General features: G+C 39.1%; 1 protein-coding gene across 1 annotated transcript in view; it reads right to left on the bottom strand.

The window, feature by feature from the left end:
- Positions 1 to 150, bottom strand: part of LOC107092375 (acyl-coenzyme A thioesterase 1-like) — an 11,598-nt gene extending 11,448 nt beyond the window's left edge. Inside the window, exon 1 of the mRNA XM_015386830.1 lies at positions 65 to 150. Coding sequence (XP_015242316.1) covers positions 65 to 150 — 86 coding nt within the window. The remainder of the gene's footprint in view (positions 1 to 64) is intronic.
- Positions 151 to 386: the final 236 nt, after the last annotated feature.

Below are 386 nucleotides of genomic sequence, written 5' to 3'. Positions count from 1 at the left end.
AGAATTGAACACCAATCCTCTCTCGTCAGTGGAGCTGGCTCTCATGGTGACCACCTGCTTGGACCTCAGACCGGCCACCTTCACCTGGATGGGCTCGTCGAACAAACACCTGGCGCTGGGCAGCAGCCTCAGCCTGACTTGGGCCGACATACTTTCTGAGATTAAGACAAAACACATTTTCAGTTGGATCATAATATAAAAAAAGAATGGCAAAACAAGAAACTTAATTTTAAAGTTATTATAAAGAATTCCACCACAGAGCTGTTTATGTTTGATTATAAAAAGTCTCTTACATTATGTTTCTAACAACAAACTAAATGTATTAAAGCCAATTCACCATAATTCTGAAATTTTATTTCTCAGTCTTAAGAAGGCATGAAGTAACA

This window comes from Cyprinodon variegatus, unplaced genomic scaffold (genome assembly GCF_000732505.1).
Source record: "Cyprinodon variegatus isolate N-32 unplaced genomic scaffold, C_variegatus-1.0 Scaffold17, whole genome shotgun sequence".
NCBI lineage: Eukaryota > Metazoa > Chordata > Actinopteri > Cyprinodontiformes > Cyprinodontidae > Cyprinodon > Cyprinodon variegatus.
Note: the sequence above shows the minus strand (reverse complement) of the source record. Positions and strands in the feature narration are given on the sequence as shown.